The sequence below is a fragment of the Passer montanus genome, unplaced genomic scaffold (genome assembly GCF_014805655.1).
Source record: "Passer montanus isolate IOZ18808 unplaced genomic scaffold, ASM1480565v1 scaffold17, whole genome shotgun sequence".
In the NCBI taxonomy this organism is placed as follows: Eukaryota; Metazoa; Chordata; class Aves; order Passeriformes; family Passeridae; genus Passer; species Passer montanus.
In genome coordinates, this window is record NW_024364270.1 from 926,474 (window position 1) to 948,935 (window position 22,462).

The 22,462-nt window shown below is 38.6% G+C and overlaps 1 protein-coding gene across 2 annotated transcripts in view; it reads left to right on the forward strand.

Annotated features, from left to right (window-relative positions):
• HMGA2 (high mobility group AT-hook 2) overlaps positions 1–22,462 on the forward strand; it is a 142,665-nt gene that overhangs the window by 34,622 nt on the left and 85,581 nt on the right. For both annotated transcript variants that reach the window (XM_039704220.1, XM_039704221.1), the window contains exons 3-4: positions 2,000–2,086; positions 9,562–9,612. In XM_039704220.1, the coding sequence (XP_039560154.1) occupies positions 2,000–2,086; positions 9,562–9,612 (138 nt within the window). The remainder of the gene's footprint in view (positions 1–1,999; positions 2,087–9,561; positions 9,613–22,462) is intronic.

Here is a 22,462-nt window from a genome sequence, read left to right on the forward strand (position 1 = left end):
CCACCTCCCCCCCTCGCCCCCCTCATCGTGTGGAGAGAGGTGCCCCCGTTGCCGATGGAGGTGGGGGAGGTAGCCGGAGGGGGCTTGCCCTGTATTTGCAACACCTTTCGCCTTTGCTCCGGCGCTTTCCCAAGGCAGGTCGAGGCGACGGGACCGCCGCCGTGTCTGGACGCGGGGAGCGTAGCCCTGTGCTCCTTCCCACCCACACCCCCAGCCTCCACCTGGGCCCCGACAGGGGCGCGCTGGGCTCCCCCTTTTCACTTGCAAGATCTGAATTCGCGCTAAGGTTGCTAGATCCGTGTGTTATTCCCACCCCCACCCCCCTTCCCTTCCTTTCCCGAAGTGCCATTGTCGCATCGCCTGGAGCTGCCCAGCCGCGCTCAGCCCCTGCCGCCGGGCGAGGGGCCCGGGGGGAGCCCCCGCGCTCTGCAGCCCCTCCGCCGGCGCCGCCGAAGGAGGATTTTGCCTGCGGATGCAACCAATTAATCCCGCAGCTCGGCGGGGGCAGCGCGGAGCCGCCCGCAGCCTTTTCCCTGCCTCCCTCGGAAGTCACGATTGAGAAGCAGGGCTGCCCGTGGAGCTCACTTTAGAGCGAGCGTCCGCGGGCTTTAAACGTGTTTACTTCCCATTCCTTTGGCATCAGCCCCACTGCCACGAGAGCCTTCGAGGGGCTCGAAACATGGAGAGAGCCGAGCAGCAGAGCCCCGAGCCGGGGGAAACCCGGCTGCTTTGCTTCCTTCCCCTCCCCCGCCCCGGTATGGTCCTGTAAATTTCACAGAAAGTAGTGTTTTTGGGAAGCCATGAAAGCAGAGCCCCCCGTTACCTCGCGCTGCCCCTGGTGACACTCACTCCATCGCTCCGGTGACTGCGGGCTCTGTGCCCCTTGTGCTTCACCCTGTTTTCTTTTTCTTTTTCTTTTTCTTTTTCTTTTTCTTTTTCTTTTTCCCTAATTTATTTTTTCCCTCCGGTAGCATTTGAATGTGTGGAAGTGAAAGAAAAGCGCGTCTCCTTCAGCGTGCTCAGCCCAGATGTGCAGTGCCTGCGAGGCTCGCCACTGAGCTGCAGCACTTGGGGAGTCCCCTCGCCGGCCTCCCTTTAACCTACCCGGGAATTATGAAAGCTGAAGGGCTTTAAACTGGTTTAAGTTAACAAACTGCACTTAATTAGTTCTACGGCATCCTGTAATATGAATGAAATGCATAATATTCAAGACTAGAAGAGTTTTATAGTGTTTATGATTCACTGAATAAATATTTGGAATCTGAATTCTTAGTAATTCATACCCAGTTTTGAGGACTGGTTATTTACTGGCAGGCAAAGGAACTAGTTAAGAAAATAGCTAAAATAATCAGTGTCGACACATTTTCGAGTTGAGGTTTTGTTTCAGATTTTTCTTTGGTCGAGGTTTTTTGGCTTACAAGTGTTCTATTTGAAGAAACGTTTAAATTTGCATGTTAATATGAATCAGTTTTCTTTAGAATAGGTGTGAATATAATGCCGACTGCAGAACAACAAAAAAAATTGCCCCCTTGAGAGAGAAGTAGTCTCATCTTACTTTACAATATTCTGGTAGTAAACTTTTTTTTTCCCCAAAAAGCTTGTGCTAGAAACTGCATGGGATAATTGTATCTTACTATAATGCAATGCAATTGAAATTAAATGGGTAACTGTTATTTTTTAAATAACTGCTCTTATATGAGGGAAATCATAGCCATCTTTAAAAATGTGTTTCCTGCTATAACTTACATGTTAGAATATTCACACTTTCCCAAGTTTTTCTGTGCAATTGCAAGAGAAGTTAAACTAATTTATTGTGCAAAAATCTATTTTTTCCTTTACCTGGAGTTGCTAAATTTTTAATGTTGCATTATTAATAAGATGTTATTTAATGACACTGTTAATTCATATGTTTTAAGCAACTTCTCAGTTTAGTTTATCCTTTAGAACATCTGGGTTAGTTGTAGCCTCTTGCCACAATAGCATGTTTTCCTGTATTTAGGAACCAACTGGTGAACCATCTCCTAAAAGACCAAGAGGAAGACCCAAAGGAAGCAAAAACAAGAGTCCCTCCAAAGCAGCTCAGAAGGTGAGATTATTAAAGATAAAAAATTACTAATGCTGTTTTTTTAAATCAACTGGTAGCAAAAAAATCCAATAATTTAGGCTGTGACGTGTGGGATTGGAACTCTTAATAATGGAACCTACATAAAGCATGAATTTCACATTTTTAAAATTAGAATGAACATCAACACCCTAAGTACAGAACCTGTAAAGACATCTTTTTTAGTAGTCTACAAATTAGTGAAATAACAATGTATTTCATGAGAAACCATGAGATGTCCTGTATCTAGTAAGGAAGTCAATGTTAAGGGTATTATTTTCTTCATTAAGATTTTAGTAAGAGCAAGATTAATTTCTTGCCCACTTACAGTTGTTACTACTACAGACCAAATCTGTATATTAAAGCTAAGTGCTTTGTCAAACATAAGTTAATTAGGAGTAAATCCAATTATGTGCTGATGGAAATAAGTGCATATATTGAAATTTACAGCTTTAAAATGTGATGGTAAAGTAAACTTCCAGTTACAGTAAAAGCCTGTTATATCTTGTTTAGTAATCAGTTTCAAAGAGACTTTTACTGGAAGTGCCTTTAGTCTTGTGAACCACTGTTTCTGCCTGGTGATGGGACCAAACTTTATTCTGGTGGTTCTGATTGCCTTCAGCTACAGGAGAAGCTCCCTGAAGTCACTGCATTTAGTGCATGGACTTTACATCACAAATACAACATGAAAATTTGACTAAATTTTATTTGAATTGGGGAAAGCACCCCATTAGAAAGCTGTGTTATCAAGGCAAATCATGCATACCCTTCTGTAAGAAATATTTTAGGGAAGGCAAATTGTTGTGTATGGGCTTGAAAACAAATATGGGAGATTTGTTTATGTTGTTGGTTGTACAGCAGTTAGCACTAGTTTACAGGTACTAAATCACTAAACCTTACAAAATCTGGGAATGAACTGTAGTGCTAAAGTGTATCAGTATCTTTTAAGGAGGTGCATGACAAAACGTGTGGAAGGTATTTGTGTCCTCATCTAAGTATGGTTCATTTTTCAGTATGCCTATGGTACTGACCATATTAAGTTTGATAGTTTTCAGTGTTATAAATTACTATAGCAACTACTGATAAATATTAAATCATTAAAAGGTGACTATGGTTTCATGTCTGTTTTGTTTAAAGTTTTTTCAACATTTGTTTGAGGTACTTTTTCAACTGTCTTTAAATTCAAAATTGGTTGGGGGTTTTTGTTTTTTTTTTACTTTATGGGTTGGAAAAAAAAGAAGCATGTTCTGTCAAGAAATCCATGAATTAGTAAAAAATGCTTTGCAGGTTAAGTATTAAAAATCTTTCAAAGACATTCTGCAAGGTAATGTGCTTAAAATGTTGATTTTTTTTCTTTATACAGTAAAAGCATTCCTCAGATTCATGTTAAAATAGTTTATATGTCACTTTTCAAAAGAGAAGGAGAAGTTTTTTATTAGTCTAGCAAATCCAAATGTGAGCTTTAGTATTTTAAATATTGCTCCTATGAGTGTTGGCTTTCCTAGGAGAAACATTTGTAGTAAGATAAAATTTTAAGTGATTTGTAGAAATGTTTTTAAAGATGCCTCTAAAAAGAATATTGCCATTATTTCATTTATATAAGTGATTTGGAAATCAGTATAAATGGAAAATAATTTTAAAATATTCATATATGTGTAGGTTTTTGAAATCAAGAGTTTTCCAGATAATTCTGATACAAAGTTGTGCTTTCCCAGTCTAATTTACAAACTGAGTAATTTCATTGTAACATTTTGATTTTCAGAATGCATCAAGTTACTGCTCTAATTAAAGCTTTTGGGTGTTGCTAATATAAAAAATTGACCAAAGACCACGTGTCTTTTTTATAATAGAAAAAACCCTTTGAGGGGTATGTAATTACAAGTCTTATTGGTTTCTAGGTTTATAGATAAAGTATGTGTTTGATAAATCCTCTAAAACATAAAACACTTATAAAGCCTCACTAGAAGAATGAGACTGGTATCAGATTTCAAATAAATATTTTAGCCCTTTTTCCAAATGGATAATTAGCCCTCTCTAAAATAGTTCAGCTTTTCACCAGGTATCTCCAAGTATATTTTAATGTAAAATTATTTCTAATATTTTTCTAACTGTAATATGGATGGGAGTGTTTTGGCACTGTAAGAAAGCTTCATTTGGTGGTGAGGGTATCACCTCTAAAAGGAGTGAACTATATGTTCAGTTTTGTGGTACACATATTTACCCATACATATGCATACATGCATTCATTAAGACTTTTTCCAGCCTGTCTCAGCTCCCAGAAAGAGCACTGGGTATCTTAGCTTAAGCCCCTCTACATGTGAACCTGGGCACTATACACCCAGCTGGAATTGGCTGGAATTTCTAAAGAATACTGCAGTGCCCTGTGTGTTTCAAAGGGAGCTCATTGAAATGCTTCAGAGTGTTCACAACATGTTAGATAAACGTCGGCCAGGAGAACCCACCGAGCAGCCATGAGAAGGCACTCATGATTAATTGATTGGGTGTTCTCTTGCAAAGCATTACACATCACAATTAAAAATGTATTGCACAAACTGGCAGTGAGTTAAAAATACTCCAGAACTGGGACTTTCTTTTGTTATACTTCAAAAAGGAAATACCCTTAAATCAGCTGATGGACAATTTTCCTTGGAATTGTGATTGTGTTGTATATTTAAAATTTCTTGGTTCACGGGATTTTTAAAAAATTTTTGTTTGGGTTTTTTTTTTTTTTTTAGCTTTAAGAGCTTGTGTTTGGTCTTAGTAAACTGGCCTTGGGGCATCTGAAAACAAACTGTGCTTGTTAGGAAATTAGCAATGTGAAACTTGACAATGCATACAAAATGTTGCAAAACTAACTGAACAGCTAATAATGTGGCAATTACTCTAATTTTGGTAATATGCTTTCTTTTTTCCTTAAAGCCTTGCATATCACACATGCTTAAGTTTTTATAAACTAGGCACAAGAAATAAACTGCGTTTTGTAGAAGACCAGACCATTTCTCAATTGTTTAATTTTTACAAACAGGAGGAGCACAATGTGTTACGAGATAGATAAGAAGAGGTAGAGCCAAAAAACTGCTGGTCACCTTGCACTTGAGTCCCCACAATTAGGTTGTTATTATGCAGTCTGGATCTTTAAACAGGTTATTCTGTCATTAATTTAAAATATTTTTCAAAAAATAGCAAAATGTGAATTTGGTTTTGGGTTTTTTTCTCCCTAAAGCACAACTATTTTTTCAGAAGATCATAGTGGGGAATCTTCCCTTTTCATTTCCTGGGTGTTTGTGATTGAATTTTATATTTTATTATTTTATTTGTTTGGTGAGCTGTGTTTCCAGCCCATCACATTTCCCTTTCTAGGGCTTTTTTTTTTTTTTTTTTAGTTCCTATAGTTTGACTTGACAAAAATACTGTGTAGGCGTAAACACTTTCCTGTTTGGGAGCAGGAAACACATTTGTTACATTAAAAAAAGAATAGTAGCTACTAGATTGTCATTAAAGGAATTGTCAAGGGATGTCCCAGGAATATACAATGGTAAAAATTCTTTAGTAAAATTTACCTTCAGCTAAAATATGTTGAGTTTTATTGTAGTTATTGGTGTAGTGAGATTGACTAAAAATGCCTGCAGAGCTTGGTGCATCATCCTCTGAAAACTAGAGCTGTTGATCGTATGTGTGACTACACTTGCTATTGTCCCTACTTTACATGGCCAGGTTTGGTATGTAGAAAGGCGTGCCCCTGGGTTAAGCAGTCCAAAGGTAAAAGAAAAAAAAACACCAAAAAAAAAAAAAACCAAACCAGAAAAGTGCATGTGATCAGGACTCTGCCCTGAATTGGGTCATGAAAATCTAGTTGGCTTCTCCATGCTTCATTCATTTTCATCTACATCAGCCATTACAAGCTTAAAGGAAAACAAGATCAAATTTATCAGGTGATTGTATCATGGTTATTGCACTGAAAAAATAAGAGACCTCAAAAGCAAATGTTTTGACCAAGATAGGAACAGCAGAAGACTGATTTTTGTTTAGCATTAAAATGGATAAAACAGGACATGGAAAGTGTGATGTTTTTGTACTTAGTCAATGCCTAAGGTTTTTTTTAGGAGTATATTTTGACTAAATAACTGTGTGGTTTTTTTGAGAGGGACGCATTCCTGGACTAGGTCTTTTGACTCTGTTTGACAACAGTGATCTTCCTCCTGAAAACTATCACTTATTTTACCTGACTTACAGCTCTGACACATTTTATCTGAGATATCCAGCAGATCATTTTGCAAAGTAGATAGAATTCTTCAGATCTGGATTCTGTTGCATTTGAGGTCTTCCTTGTCAATACATAGATGCCCAAGGAGCACTTTATAGCCATTCAATTATTTATATTTTTCTTGTCTTGTTAGCTGCTTTCAGTAGTGCAGCCTTGGTTTCTGTCTGGGTACAGTGCATTTTTGCAGTAAGGAGGCAGAGATCATGGGCAGTCAAGTCCTGGAGTTGCTGAGAGAAGCTGTTTGGAAGCAGGGTTGGATGGCCCTGTGGTACAGGGTTTGAGTGGATTGCAAATCTTCCTTGGGACTGTTACAGATAGCGGTAACTGAATTATGATCTTTCTCACTTGTGATAAATAAAAACCATTTCCCGTCTGGATCATGCTTTTAAATATAAGTTTAGTTCTGTTCCTCAAACGTGACATTGCAAAAATGGTGTGTTCATATTATTGTTTATAAGAAATTTCATATTTTTAATGAAATACACTTTGTGTTTGATAGCATACCTGACCCTTGTTCAAACTTTGATGATTTCATGTTTCAGCTGTAAAAAGCAAGGTCATGCCTCATAGCATAGTAGCACCAAATGTTAAAAACCCCCTGACCGAACACCACCTCTGGGTGACCTGGAGCTCTGTCAGGATTTGCCCCTAGCTTCAGGGGCAACACTTCAGTTAAAGCCAAGAGCCAGCAGACTGGAGTGTTTCTGATGGTGCAGAAGCCTGTTGAAGAGGAAAGGCAATGTATTAGTGCTTTTGTGCAGAACCAGTGGCTTACCTATCTTATACACAGTACAACACTTCTTCAAGGCTTCAATTAAAAGAAAGTCTTATGCTGTTGGAGAAAATACAGTATTTTAGCAAAATGCAGGCTGAAGAAAGAGGGAAGGAAGCGGAATATTTTCCTGAACTTCATGCATTTATTGTTACCACTGTGCTGGTACTGCTCCTTTCTTTTGTTCTCAAAGTGTTTTGTCTTTCTCTTCTCTTGAAAAGGAGATTAAAACTTCCAGTTTTCAGGTTCTTGTCATTCATTTTCTGCAGTTTAATCTGTGAAAACCTTGCTATTTACTTACAGAATCTCTCTGTACCAAAACATCACCTTTGGCATGCCTGGCTGTTTGCTCAGCTCACCTCTGGGAAAGATTTGGTTTTGATAAGAGCTATGGAAATGTTTTTCTTCTAACATGAGGTGGAAGTCATATACTGCAGGAATATAGTGCCTTTCAATCTGCAAGGTCCCCAAGCACTTGACAAACCATTAGCCAAACTAGCCAGCAGGAACACTGGCCACTTCTGACATGGACCTTGGGTGGTGGTAGAGCTCAGCACTGCTGAGCCACATGGGAAGCGGCCACCCTGTGTGACAGTTTATGGCAGGAAGCAAAGATCACTAAGTCAAAGAAATCTCTCATGTTCTTGATATGTAGTTAAAATTTGTGTCCGATTTGTATGGACTTTAATTATTTGACCAAAGTAGTTTTGTATTCAAAAAGTTAATTATTTTTAGTAGAGTTTTGGAAAAGGATCTTTCCTTCAGATGCAGTAATACACACAAGAAAATAAATAGCCTTAGTGCTCTGATAACATGTCAAGTGTTGATTTGTTAAGACCAATTATAACTGGTATTTCTTTTTAAGATTTATGCCCAGTGTTTCATGAAGTAAACATAGAAGCAGGGAGCTACAGCTTATCAACACTAAACCATATCTGTTTTTTTTTGCATCCTTCAGGTTACAAGTTTTAAAGAAATTGAATGCTTAAAGGAAACAAAACTCTGAAATAGACAGCTACAGGATATAGTAAATGCATTTTAACAAGTATTCTCTTAAGAGGGTTTCACCTTACATGTAACACTGGTATAAACTATTAAAGCTCGAGTTTACTCTTTTAACAAGTCTGAGTGATAATTTTGCCCTTCAGGAGTGTGAATTTTATTTTTCACAGCTTTCTTATTGTGAGGTATTTATTTCAAAATAATTGCATTTAACTCACAGGGCAGGTTTTTTTGTAAAGATTCCTCGACTAGTTCCTCAGCTCAAGTTCTCTTTTAGAGAGATCCGATTTACACAGCATTGGGTTACAGTATATGTTACAGTGATTGACCAGCAAGTGATTTATTTAATGGCACAGTTGATTTCTAAGGGCAAATCAAATACACATACAATTAACTGGGGGAAAAAAACAAAGGAATACAGTTCATGTGTATTAAAAGTTTTCTTTTTTTGGGGACCTTGTATCTGGCAAGTCCTGCCCTGACTACACATGGTGGCAAAATCCTGAGTAGAACAGGATTATTTACCTGATGAATTGTATGGATGAGCATGGCCTAGCTAGGGAGAATAACCTGGAATTTTCATTTTAAACTCTGTAAGTTTTTTAGTGTACTACGTGAGTACTCTTTATTAGTAGTAGTATGCACAATGTCACCCAGTGGAATTAGTGGAAGAGCCTATAAAAGGACCCGTATTTTCTTTAAGCTGAGCTTCACATCAACTGCTGGGCTTACATAAATATAGCTATCACTTTTAGGCCCTCTTTCACATTGTTTCCTTAAACCTGGAAAAGGAAGGTGTGTTTTGGGCCATAAAAGGTTTACTTACAGCCTAAAGATATGCTTTTAGCTGGAAAACTTCATGTGAAAAGTAGAGAAATTGTTTCCCAATAAGAACGCAGACATGTTCATGGTGATATTCTGTCCTAATTAATTTCACGCGTGAACATAATGAGACTGAAAAAGGAATTGTAGCTGCTGTAAACTGCTTTGATCCCACTTGAAACAGGCTGTATTTTTAATTTAGCATCTTCAAGTACTTTTTGACGGCATGTGAAGGACTAGATTTGATGTTCTTGGCGGTTCTCGGGTTTCCCAATTGCCCTGTGTCCCCGCCATCAGTGGGATGGCTGGCCAGGAGCCCTGGCTCTGCAGAGGGCCCTGAGCAGCTGGGGCTGTGTGGGCACACTCCTCCGTGCCCCTGGTCAGGGCTGGGGACGCCCTTGGCTGCAGGGGAAGCAATGCTAGGAAATGTCAGAAAAAGCAGCCTGGTCACACATTCTGCCAGAAAGCACACAGCTGAGCTGGGGGGCCTGGTGCCACCCCAGAGGTATGATTGTAGCTAATGTTATAGGAAAGGAGCTCCTAGTTACTGAGGCTGTTAAGTAATGCTGAGGTATAAAATATGTTGTGTTTCTTTTACAGAAAGCAGAAGCCACTGGTGAAAAGCGACCTAGAGGCCGGCCCAGAAAATGGGTAGGTATTTCACTTCCAGATTTATTTGCTGTGTTATAAAGCATGTTATAAAGTCCATTCCTTTACAGAACAGTAATTTCATTTGTAAGAAAAGCATCTGTCTTCTGTGTTGCTTTGTTCTGGTGGATTGACTAAAGGGTTAAGAGAGCAAAGAAGTTGATCACCGCTTCCTACCTTTAGACTCTGGTAGTTTGCTCAAGACACTTTACAATTGAATGTTTGCTTCGAGTGAATATTTATGCCTATCTTATCAGCATGAAAAGAGGCTCAACTCTTCCTTCAAAAGAGAGTAACAATGAGATAACTTGTTCAGTAATTGAGTAACAAAGGTTATAAAGGGGCACTATGGACATCAGAGGGTGATAAGACTCAGATGTAGGGTGCACTGAGATAAAGTTTAAAAACCAAAATGCTTTTGTTCTACATTGCCTGGAAACATGCATATTTTCCTTAAATCCAGTGAGAAAGAGCACAGATGAACAGCAGGATACTTGCACTTAGAACTTACTTTTTCCACTCACAGTCATTTTCATGCCTCATATATTAGTGACTGGTAATATATTTCATTAAAAGTTTCCGCTTTTGCTGACCCCATTTAGTCTTCTGAAATGTCTATCAGAAGTGTGGTTTTTTTCTTTGCCAATGGAAGTATTTCATTCTTAGGTACTTGAAATTTTGTATTCTCACTGATGTTTACAGCTAATGAGCCTGGTGCACCTCTCCTCTGTGTGTTTTTCTCTTGTGTATGGGCTTTCATATGGGGTGTCACTGGGAAAATGGGATTGAATATTAGATAACAAAAAGGTGTGGCTGTGTGCTTCATCATAAGTGAACATTTCTCATTTCCCTTTTCCAGTTCCCTTTCCCTGCTCAACATTTTTCTTTAAACTTCTGTTTCAAATCCACCCCTACCATCTCAATTTCAAGCCCTTTTTTCATTCCGTAATCTCTTTCCTCTTTGTCAGTCCTGTCCTTTCCCTCTCCATTTTGTTCAGCTCTTTTGCATAGCTGTTAGAAGAGTTATAGAGGTATATGCTTGCAGAAGCTCAGACAGCACAAGAAGGTACTGAAAACTACAACTAAGGTTCTCCAGAGTATTAGCCACTAAACACAGGAAAGCTGGCTTTCCTGTCACTTTAAGAACTAGTTCTATTGCATTTTCCAGTGAATGTTCCACAGGATATTTTTTGGAGAAAACAGACCACTGCATACTAGATGAGTGGTTTATACCTGTAGTTTTTAAGTCAGGCACTTTTCAGGTACATGAGGAAGCTTACTGCCATTAAAAAAGTGGCTTTTTGAAATGTATCTCCGCTGGTGATCTTCCTCATAAGCAGCTTGGGGAAGGCAAATGCCAAAAGCAGTAAAATGTGGGTCAGTTTCTGCCTGCTTCCTCCTGTCTGCCTTGAACCTTGTGTATCTGGACGCTGACTGTTGCTTGTTTGATCCTCACTTTGGGTGCAGTCTCTGGGAAACAGCAAAAATACTTGGTTTATGAGAGTAGTTAATTGATAACAGTCAAGCCATCTCCTCTGAGTTTGGGATGTGTGACAGGTGAATAGGGATGGTTGAAGAATTTTGGGGAAAAGGGAAAAGGCAGCAACCTGATATGTTAAAAAGGTTTTCTATTCCAAGTACTCATTGTCAGAAACTAAGGTGAGTGAAAAGGGCTAATACAGCCCTTCTGGCAGCTTGTAGTCTAGAATGTTTCCCTTTTAAGTTTGTATTTTTATGGGGAAGAATAGGCAGAATCAGTGGAGCATTCAGTATGGCATAGGTTATTTATCAAGTCAAGAATCCGATTTTCAGAAATGGGAATTACTGGAATGGGTTGTATTCATTACTTTGTTATGAGACCAATACTTTCAACAGTTTTGCTCACTTTTTAAAAATTTAATGCATATTTTGCAACTTGGTGTTACTTTGCTGTTGCACCCGTTGAGAGCGTAGTCTTTTTACTTTGTTATTCTGATGATGTGATTGCTTCTTGTAATTTTTAGAGATAATTCTCCAAATCTGCAGCTTGCACTGAAATAGTGGCACGTTTGATTCTCATGGTCTGAAGAAATTTTCCCCCTTCTCTTTTTTCTCTCTTTCCAGTTTAAATTGAGTTCACAGGCTCCTTTTAGCTTGTAGTTGAAATGAGGGGAGGAGTCTGCCTGAAAGCAGATGGTACAGCATCATCCTTTTAGTTTAGACCTCCAACATGTCATCAGAAAATGTCTCTTTTTATCACCCATATTTCAGTTTAATCCTTAATGACTATATTCTTCCTTAATCCTATTTATTTATATGTCAGGCCTTAATGATGATGGTTTCCTATCTGTGCAAGTAAGGAGCGTGTAGGATTTTTCTCTTGGAGAGGGCAGAATTTTACATTTTCATAAGTTTATAACCCTTTTTTGGGAGTCTAGATGTTCTGTGTCATATGTTGTTCATCAAATTGTAAAGTATTATTTCTGCTGTTTCCTTCAATATGCACATGCAGAGACATACGAGCTAACAGACCACTGTAGAATTCCGGTAGCTGGTCTTTCTGCTGGTTCAAATTAAGTATTTAATGTTTGTGACTCACAGTGTATTTATTTAAATATTATTTTTTAGAAGAAAAGTAAATCCTTTTTGACTAGTACAAAACTGAGAGGGGGAGGGAGAGTCCAAGTGAAGAGGGCAACAAGCCCGGTTTATCACAAGCATATGAGACATCAGATGATCTTTTTAATGCAATAATGTGTACTTTGCAAAGCTGTCAAGGGAAAGAAGACCCTTGTCAATAGGATAGACGGTAAAGATTAAGCAAAATCTTCCGAAAATAAAATATTCATCTACATGGAAAAGCTTTCTAAATGTGGAGGGCTAATTGAATGAAAGTCCTGAAGATAACAAGGTCCAGCAGGTGGGAAATGAACATAGTTGAAATCAGACACACAGTGCTTCCTGCTGTAAAACACCTTCACTGTAGGTTGCTGCACCCGTGTGAACACATTGAAGGCTGTGAGTCTATTACCTATTAACTCTCTTCATGGGGGCCTCAGTACTCCTTAATTTTAGAGGTTTTATTGCACAGGCATATTCTGAGCTCCTTGGATGCATCTGCATTAGTGTGTTAGGTCACATCAGGAGTATGCTTTGGGAATGCATCTCCCTTTTCCCCACTTACTGTATGCGAGGTGGAGCAGTCCCAGAGATCATTGGTTGGACTCCTTGCAAATGAAACCAAATTGGAAGATGTACTGTAGAAGTGCAGTCTGTTAGACATTAAAGCCACAGGACTAGGCTAGAGTGAAATAAAAACCTCTTGAAGGTGTGTGTTTTGGACCTTAGGTCCTCAGCACCATCCTGTGGTCCACATTGTGGACATAGCCTTTGATGCTTAAAAAAAGCTTATGAAGCTACCTGGTTTTTATTAGCAGAATTATTTTATGTAGCACAGGTATAAAGTCAAATTCACATTCAGAGGAGTTAGTGAAAGGTTTGTCATTAACTTCATCAGGGCCACGTGTTTGCCATTGAGGCCTGATGCTGCTCATGGACTCAGGGACTGTTTTGCTCATGGCTTCACATAGCCCTTTGTAAAGCTATCAAAGGTTTTTTATTTTACTTATTTCATTTGTGTATGCCTATAATTTGACTGAAAAGAAGGGACTGGAGATTTATGAGTAGAGCAGAGGACTAAGTAATCAATTGTTTTGCTGTTTGTTCCAAAGAACTGCATTGGAAAGCCCTGGAAATGTCATAGTCTTCTAGGGGTCTCAGGCATCAATTTAATTAAGGAATCTGAAATCCATTTTTGAAGTTGATGCTGAAAAGGGTATTATTTTTTTTTTATTTCCATTGGGTTTTTTGAGTCTTTAGGTAGAATCTTTTTGCATTTCCAAATTATTTGACTTGAACGACAGACTCTCTGCATAGCATGGCAGAGTTGTTCCAGGGGAGCAGTCCAGAGCTTTTTACAGCCTTGAGCAGGACTTTGTGAGGAGAAGAGATGGCTGATTCCATGCCATATAGCTGTTTTAAAAGATGGATAGATGCAATTCTAGAATTTGCATGGTTGTCACAGCAGAAGATAGCTGGTGACCTTCTGACCAGGGACATGCAGGACGCACGTGAAGCATCTGCTTGTGCCTCTCATCACTGAAGCCTTAGTAAGAACTGTGACTTGTTCAGAAAACTTCCAACAATTTTGATTTATTCTAGACAGTATAGAGAGCACATTTCAGTTTGATTGGAGATAGATAATAAGAAATTAATTTCCTTAAGCAGATTTTCAATCTGGTCGTAGTCGTGATCGTCTAGACAACCTGAGATGGTAGGGGCTGTTCAGGCTGGAGAAGGCTTCAGACAGACCATAGGGCAGCCTCCCAGTAACCAGAGAGAGCTACAAAAAAAATGGAGACAGACTTTTTACAAGCACCTGTAGTGATGGGGCAAGGGGAGATGGCTTTAAACTGGAAGAGAATAGTTCAGGTTAGATATTAAGAGGAAATTGCTTGCTGTGAGGGGGGTGAGACACTGGAACAGTTGTTCAGAGAAATTGTGAATGTCCCACCCCTGGAAGTGCTCAAGGCCAGGCTGGATGGGGTTTTGAGCAACCTGGTCTAGTGGAAGGTGTCTTAGCCCATGGCAGGGTGTTGGAACTAGGTGGTCTTCCAGGTCCCTTCCAACCCAAACCATTTGATGATTATATGATTGATGATTATAGCACTTTTTAAATGAGGGCAGAGTTTCATTTTATACAGAATGCCAGTTTAAGCAGAGCCAAACCACATTTAAAAATATTGCAAAAATGCTTTTTTATAGTAACTTTTTCTTCAGATTATTTCCAGTTCAATTCTGACATAGCTGAGATACAAAACCTTGAACATGGAATTGGTGAGATGTTTCTATGCCAGCAGTTCCTGTGTCAGGCAAGGACTCCTAGTGCTCATTAAGATTTTGAAAATGAGGTTCTCAATTTTGAAGAAATATATACCAAGAAAATCCCATTGCCTCAGAGGACCTGTCAATGTTTTGAGGCTATTTCTTGCCTCTGTTAGCTCATTTGGTCAGAGCATGATGTTAGTAACACCAGCGTTGTGCCTTCAGTGCCCAGACAGACGTTCACTTAAGACTTGGACCTGATGATCCCTGTGGATCCCTGTCTCTTCCAACTCAAAGTATCCTGTGAATATGTGAACACTGAGCCTTTCCACACCTAAGTCAAGTTTCTGCCTGATAATGACGTACTCAGTGATGTGAAGTCATTCGACTAGTATTTCTTACTTCTTATGCAGGCAGACTTTTTTGTCTCATATGAAGTCATTGTCTAAGAGATGCTTAAATTCCTGCAATCTTATTCACTGGGTGATAGAGAGAAAGGAGAATGTTCTGAGATCATAGTCCATCCTGCTCAAAAGAAGGCTTTGTTATAGCAGTGGTGAATTCTCAGTTGGAGATACTAATCTTTTGTCACGATGGAAGACAACCTAGACAATAAAATAGGACACATAATTGGCTGTTAGATAGCAAAAGGTTAGTGTGAGACTTTACCCTCTCTGATGTGGTGCTTAGCAGTGAATCCCTAACCTAGGCTAGAGATTCTACTGTTAAGAGAATATGTGTTTGTTTAAAATAAGGACTGCTGGGTCCATCTGGAGCAAGACACGGCTGAGAAGAAATTTATATTTTGTGTATTGGATGATGAATGAGAAGGTTAGTATTTATGTAATGACCAAAGATAGCGCAGATAAAAATTCTGTGCCTTGTTCTTGGAACAGTAACATAATTTTATAACTTGGTAATATAAAATTCCTTCTTTCTTGAACATGTTCTACATCTGTGTGGGCAAGAACATCACCTGAGAGTGTTCATTGTTTCAGTGGTCTAAAGAGCCTGAAGGGGCTTTTATAATTATGAAAAAAGGACTATTGACCTCTCCTTTAAAATTCCTAAACTTAGGAAGTGGATTGAGGACATGAATGAAAAGCCTTAAAATGTTTATACCTATACACTTACTTTCCAGTTCAGATGACTTGTAAAAGAAATCATCTCTCAAAACATGAACATTTTGAAAGAAAGCAGTGATTGTTAAACTTCTCTCTTCTGACTAACAGATGCTCTTTTTTTTTTTCTTTTGCCAATTTTTAGTTGTTTGCCTTTTTTACTTTTCAATTCAACATTTCAAGAAAGGAATAAAATCATCTTAAATGCTTGTACCAAATGCATTTAAAAAATCACTAAAAATACATTGTGTCTCCCCAGTGTGCAGAGAGGTATGTGCCTTAATTTCTTTAGACATTTGTCTGAGCAAATAGTGTCTTTCCTAGGAATTTCAGAGTCCTGTTCTTTGTTGGTGTAAATGGATGTGGCAACATTTATTTGAAAAAGACCACAACAGAAAATTTAGCCATGATACTTGTTTTCTAAAATGCATTTATATTAGCAAACTGATATTTCACTCATTCTCTAATTCACTTCCACTTCTTTTAAGGTATATTAAAAGGTACCATCTCAGCTAAAAAAGAATTTTGACTTCATCTGACATTTCAGACTACTAAAGGGAAAATCTTTTATTCTGTTTGAGGTCCAAAGAGGAACTTTTATCAGGTAAAAAAATGCGCCAGGTAAAATTAGAGCATCTCTAGGGAAAGGCAAACTGAAGTTCTTAGCAATTTCCTTTTTATGATCTCAGATAACAGGTGTTCAATAACTTTAAGAATCAGTTTTCCGTTTGGCGGTGTACTTTGGCTTCAGAAGCCCCGCTGCCCGTTGTACGTACCAGGAAGCCGAGCACTGAGGTTGTTTGCGGCAAGATCAGGAGGCATTTTCGTGCCTGCAGTGTTTGGATTCTTAGGGTTTTTTACTAGCACAGCTACCAGCAAATCCAAATACCTGACAGAAAATCAGGTAAAGAAAAGTACAGGCATTCATTCTTCCTCCTGCATTTCCATTTTCTCCATTGGAAATGTTATGAATGCAGAAAGAGAAGCTGGGCCTCACCTCCATTGAAAGTGTACTCCACAAGGTTAATTGCCTTGCCCAAGGAAATCTGTAGGAGAGCCAGGAATAGAACTCGGATTTCCTGGCAGCCTGCCCTGTGCCTTCAGCTCAAGGCCATGCTCCTCCAGTAAAGCTTGCTTGAGCGTACATTGGATGAGGCAGGAAGGGAAACATTTCACTTTTCAATCCTATATTTTAAACCAATAGGTGTTTTTTTACCTGTTTCTATAAATTCAGGTGTGACAATTTCAGTATCTCTGGTATATGTCTAGGTGGTGGGCAGTGATGAGTAGGAGTAAGATATTTAAAAAGTCTATATGTCATCCCTCCAGATATTTGACAGACATGTAGATATGGACCTTAGGGACATGGTCTAGTGGTGGGGTTGGCAGCGCTGGGTTAATGGTTGTACTTGATGATCTCAGAATTCTTTTCCAGCTGAAATGATTCTGTGATTGTGTGATTCCATATACAGGATAGAATGAAGAGATTCTGGACTGGAAGGGTTTTGAACCAATCCCACATACATGACTGAAGGATATTTGATGCATAATGATATTTTTTCATCTTTGTACCTTGATTACATAGAAGTCCAATATGTATTGATTAAATGACAGACACAGTCACAAAAACAAGGTGTCTGGTTCCTTGAATATTTGGTATATGGTTGCTCCCCTTTTGAGCATTAGCCAGTCTGAGTCATAGCTGTGGGACAGGGCCATTCCAAGCCACCTCATCTAGAGATAGATGAGTCACCTCATCTATTTCCATTCCCTGTCCTCTTGAAAGGTAGTGCTGCAGAAGGAATGAAAACCCATGTTTTAATGTGTGATCCAGAAGAGAAGATTCAGAATCAAGAATCCTAGGTTTTCTTAAAATTTCTCACAGATTGTGCCTCTCCTTTAACACAATTTATTTTAATATAATTCTGCTTTATACTGCAAGCCCCCATGGTGCAATAGCCCTACAGGAAGATATCAAATTTTTTCTCTATAAGAAAAGGCCATCTTATAAATGGCTTCAGTCCCTGTGTGGGTGAGTTTACTCCTGTCAATTAAGAGTTACCATAATAATTAAAGGCAGGTAATGCTTTTAGCTTTGTTCTGCATTCTGTAGAGATCCGGTCAGGCAGTGTGGATGCCAAAGGAATGTAGTGTTGATCCTCTTCTGGAAGAGTTTGGGGGAGACTGATACTGTGATAATTAATATTTGGAGATTATTTTCAGGTGTTTGAATGAAAGTCATCATATGCTTTTAAGTGCAAGTATTGTTATTTCCTCTTCCTTAATCCCAACTCTAAGCCTCACTTCAAATTACAGTTCAGTGTTACATTGTAGGTATGATGCTAGATTTTCAACAAAAAGGTGGGCTTCCTCCACTAAATAGCTGCAAAATATCCTCACCAGGAATCGTCTTCTAATTCTGTAGCACACAATACTTAGGGAAGAAAAATATTTTCTTTTTTTCTTTGCTGTTTTGAATTTTTTTTGTGCTAGTTCCCATTTAAAATATAAATGGAGCATAGTTTACAATAGCATTTTCAAGTCCCTACGTGAGGTATTCATCAGACTGCAAAGGAAAACCAAAATAAAAGTAGAGGGACAAGACCCTGACATTTGAAGATTGTGGTTTCACAAACTGAATTGCTTAAATAGTCACAGTGGGATATGTAGTTGGATGATTTAAAGATGCAGTAGTGACAGTGCTGCTAAAAGAGGAAGAAATCTTTTCAGGTCCAAGAGAATCCAGCTATTTTTAGTCTTGGGGGAAAATGGGAAACATGGAGGCCTGGGAAGATGACAGTCTGAATGAAAAAGACGTATGTTGAGATGCATGTAATTGTGGAGAGGAGGCTGATAATGCTGACAACACTGTTTGGTTTGCACTTGTGTGTTGCTCTCTGTTCAGAATGGTTCTGGTTGCACAGAAGATGCTAATTAGCCTTGCTGTTTCTCTAGGCTGTTCGTGGGATATGATTTCCTTCTTTGCAATACAGTGAGACAAGGAGGCTGCTTCTTGGTTGTTTTGATGTCGCAGCAATTTCATTTCAGGAAGGAAATCTTGCTTCTGCACAAGGGCAGCCACCAGCCACCCTGTGCTGGTGGGAGGGGAATGTGGATTTATCTCTGAAACGCAGGCATCTCTGGGTTTCATCCTTTTTCTTTTGTGGCATGACATTGCAGGGAATCCATTACACCCAAGCTACAGCCTGTGTCACCAGGGTTTTAGGTTCTATCATCCATTCCCTTCCAGGACAGGCTCCTAGAATATTTTAAAATCTATGTATTATCTCCAGAGATACTTAAAAAAAACATATATATGTGGTCCTTAGGGACATAGTTTAGTGGTGGACATGGCAATACAGTATTAATGGTTGGACTCGATGATAGAAGTCTTTTCCATCCTAATTGTTGAAAACTGGCCCTAATTAGTACTCAAAAATTTTGTAGCTTCTTCTCTTCATGGCATTTCAGCTTCAAGAGAAGGGTTGCAGAATGCTTCTCATCCAGGAGAACACAGGAGCTTGTGATTGGGACAATAATATAGGAGGTGTGGATTTAAATCTTCATCACATTTGCCAATAGATAGACCCCCCATGAGCGGTCTTGCTCAGAGATGCTGATGCCCTGGCTGGACCTGAGCACTGTGAACAATGCTATGCTCTGTCCTGGTAATTCATAGCTCTGAAGGCTTCCGGAGATGGAGCTAGATTTTGGATGGCTGTTGGCTGAAACTTGAAATGGAGTGGAGTTTTAGTGGGGAGGTATGGCTAGCTGCCTTAGGTTATCAGTTTTGTACGTGTTCACCCAATTCGACAGAGAGGGCTTGAAGGTTAGTATGGAAATACTAGGCAACTGAGGAACTTCCAGAGATAGCTGCAGAGAACAGAGGATCAAACCCCACTCTAGTGAAATCTCCACATACATAAGATGTTATTTGTGTGTTTTATAGCACGGATACTAGAATTTTGTTGGAAACAGCTTGCTGCAATCTATTCACATGTGATATTGCAGTTTAAATTGTATTCCCTGTTATCATTGTAGGTATTCTAGAGTTTCAGGGGTTTTTGGCAGCTGAGTTATATATTTTTATGAGTGCTATTTCCGTAGCAGTTTTAGGAGACTAATAATGAATAATGTATGTCTTTATTCTGCTTTTTCTTTTCACTTCTTTAAAATAAACTCTATATTTTCAGTTTGTTTTATTCTACTCTGTCAATCCTGACAACTTTTGAGCTGTGAAACTGCAGGGTCAGGCTTTGGTGCTACTTATGATGACTTAAATAATAGTTCTGATAAATTAAATGTGACTGTATATCTGTATTGGTGTCAGTAGGAATGGCGCTTGGTCCGCAGAGGTTGGTTTGCTTTGATTAAAAGTCATTTGCCAGTGGTGGCAGTCTCCATTTTGGAGACTCAAATGAGTGAATTGGCACAATTTAGGGTTTGTACATCCTATTTGTTCTGAGTAACTGCTGAGAGCTTACAGTCAGTCTGGTAGTTTCTGTATGGAGCAGAATACATGACTTTACCTAATATATTACCCAAATCCATTTTGACTGTTATCAATTATCCTAATAACAATTGGAGCCTTTTACAAGATGCAATAGGAACACGTGAGCTTCACTGTTATGATCTTATCAAAATTGCATTGTGTTAACATATTGTTGGGGTTTCCTTAGTATTCACAGAGAACCCATTCAGGCTCTGGCTGCTTCTCCTGCTTTGTTTCCTGTTAATGATGCTAAATGCCTTGAGAAATCTGCTTGGGGACCCTCCTTCCACATTCAACTGTTTAGTTGGGTTTTGCAAGTAACACCTCACACAATTGACAAAATGTATACACTACTTGGATCAGAGTATTGAATATGTAGAGGAGACAATGTGCCCTCTGTCATGGCATGCACTGTTGCATTCATTAATGTTCATTAACATTCATAAACTATTTGGAGGTGTCAGAGGTGTATGAAGTTTTCAAGGTACTTCTGCAATTTTCCAATTCAACTCAAGAATGACTGTTCAAGCAATTGTTTCATCAAGCTTTACACGTAAGTCTCATGGAGGTGGGTAGACTGACTAATGGTCTACCAGTGAGACATGATGCCCCTGGTCTAGTAGATTGAATATGTAGCCGGGAGATGTGTGATACAATATTAGGTTTGTTGATGTCAATGGCCAAACTCCTAATGAAATCACATGCCTGGATATCAGCCCTTCTCCGTCTGCCACTAATGTGATACATGACTGCTGCTTGGTTACAAGCCCTGTAAATTGTGTGAGTAGCCCTGTTTGCATGAAACTCAGGTGATTTGAGGAAGACCATTTGTATATGTTCAACAAAAACTTTATGGTGACTTACATAACAAGCAGTATTTGACTAAATCTATGAATACAATAAATTTATTATTAATGTTAGCTAAGTTTTGAGCAGTCACTGCATGAGTAACAGGTGGACTGGACTTGTACAGAGATGCACATAGAAGATTTTTATTTTTGCTTTTTGAATTATAAAGCAACTTGTATGCCACATGAACAGTAATACTTTTAAAAAGGATAACTTCTTTCTTCTTTGAAAAGTGAAATATGGACAGACCTGTACTGTAATCTTCATTGAATTTTTTTAAGATATATGAAGATGTGGTTTTGAAAATGCCTGAATTATCTTGCTTTTTCCGCATGCATAACTTTCATTGAGCTGTGGTCATAGGTAGATAAATACTGAGGGCTTATTAGTCACTGAAACAAATTCCTTTTAAGGTGAGTCTGTGTAAAGTAGTGCCTCCCGAAGAGAATCCAATAGCAAGATTCCAACTTACTTGGTTGAAGTCAGGATTTCTCTCTCCAGAAGCTTGTAAATGGTGATATAAAAATTGGAAACCCTTTCTTAGTTATGGAACAAAAAATCACCTATTATGGTTTTGAGTAAGGGAAAGAATTTGCCCTTTAATCTGTAGCATATCTTGAGGGAGAAGGTTTTGCACATTGTACTTTGTTTAAACTAGAACAAATCCTTTAGGTAAAGACAATATCCATTGCGCAGAGAACAACAAAGAGGAATTTTGCTGTGGCTGAAGTTCACACATGAGCACAGAAATGTTTCAAAATTATATTCTTAATAATAATTTTGCTCCAAGCAGAAAGGTACTTTGTCTTTCGCTGCTCATTTCAGGAAGTAGGTCTCAGAACCTTTGCAGGCAAACCAGACACAACTGCTTTCCAAGAAAGAGGTTGTTAATTCCATTGTGCCAAATCACAAAAAAGGCTATTTACGGGAGGAGTTAGAGTCTTTTTGCATAATTATAAATCACTGTGGTTTTCTTTGCATGGTTAAAATTTCAAACAGTAATTAAGTAATATCCCAGAACAAGTTTTGTGAATTGCAAAGCTCTGTACACCTTTCTTCACATTCCTAAAACCATTATCTTGAGTGTATAATAAATGAGAAGCAGAACTCTAGTGACTTATTTAGCTTTCCCATTTTTTTTATGTGTTAGTTTTCCAAAAAGCTTTTAGTGACCTTAAAACCAAAAAAAAAAAAAAAAAAGTGGAGGAATTCTGTCCTTTTTTCTCACTTCTGTGAGCATTCCAGACACTTTGCACAAGTGTAGAAGCATGGGTGAACATAGCTGTATCCATTCTGTGTTTGTCTTCTCTGGGTAAACAATTGAATCCATGGCTTGCCTTCCCTCTTCATTCAGGGCTACATAAATGTCATGGATAGAAACTTTGACAAAGTTCTCATTTTCAGTAATTCAAACTTGATCAGGCTGTTGAAAAATTGGAAAAGGCGTTTATTTAATTTTAAAAAATGTGTGACGGTTTATTTGGAAGATATCTAACAAAATAAATGTCTAATGCAAGACTAACTATGA